This window comes from Condylura cristata, unplaced genomic scaffold (genome assembly GCF_000260355.1).
Source record: "Condylura cristata isolate star-nosed mole 26May11 unplaced genomic scaffold, ConCri1.0 scaffold00072, whole genome shotgun sequence".
In the NCBI taxonomy this organism is placed as follows: domain Eukaryota; kingdom Metazoa; phylum Chordata; class Mammalia; order Eulipotyphla; family Talpidae; genus Condylura; species Condylura cristata.
The window spans coordinates 401,578-402,378 of record NW_004567173.1 but is presented as its reverse complement, the minus strand read 5'-3'; the positions used below and the strand labels follow the sequence as shown (position 1 = coordinate 402,378).

Below are 801 nucleotides of genomic sequence, written 5' to 3'. Positions count from 1 at the left end.
CCCCCGCTCAGCCCCAGGGACCGCTCCAGCAGCGCCAGCTCCGCGGCCGCCGCCATCTTCCGGCCGAGCTCGTGGGGGCGGAGCACGCACACGAGAACCGCTCCCATTGGCTGGAACGCGAGGCCCGCCTCATCAGCGTCGCCGCCCATTGGATGAACGCCAGGTTGAGGCGGGGCCGGGCAGAGCTGGGACAGGTGGAGAGGCGCTGGGCAGTGAAGAGGCACCAAGCAGGTGGAGAGGCGCTGGGCAGGGGCCAGGCACCCTGGGGACATCGGGCGCCCTAGGGACATCGGGCGCTCTGGGGACATTGGCGCCCTGGGGACATCCTGGCACCCGGCAGTCTTGTGCAGACTGAATTTGCAGTCCTCAGAGGGCAGCGCTGGCCTGGGTGACTGACTTGGCGTGCCAAGATCTTTGTATCCGTTATTGTAAATGCCATTTACCTTCGTTTGGCTCTGGAACCTGTGAGTTTGAACTATTAAGTTGAACACCAAACGGTCCATACTCTTCTGGGAACTTATAGCAATGGGAATTCACTGTAATAGTGAGCTGGAAAACCTGGTTTCTCTTCTGTCACTCTACACTCAATAGTAGCACTCCAACGACATGTGAAGATTATTCATCGAATACTGCATGTGGTGGACAGGGTAGCTAGGCCCCCTAGCCTGAGAAAAGCAACCGTTGATGCTTAAGGACCTTGATGTGCAATACCATAATCATAAATTGTGGGGAAACAAAGAGTCCTAGCCAGGGGCACCTGTGGAGTAGGGCGGGGTCACGATGGCCAGAGCCACACACTCC

At 58.2% G+C, this 801-nt stretch overlaps 1 protein-coding gene across 1 annotated transcript in view; it reads right to left on the bottom strand.

The window, feature by feature from the left end:
* Positions 1–68, bottom strand: part of EEF1E1 (eukaryotic translation elongation factor 1 epsilon 1) — a 5,318-nt gene extending 5,250 nt beyond the window's left edge. The window contains exon 1 of the mRNA XM_004695577.2: positions 8–68. Coding sequence (XP_004695634.1) covers positions 8–56 — 49 coding nt within the window. The 5' untranslated portion in view covers positions 57–68. The remainder of the gene's footprint in view (positions 1–7) is intronic.
* Positions 69–801: the final 733 nt, after the last annotated feature.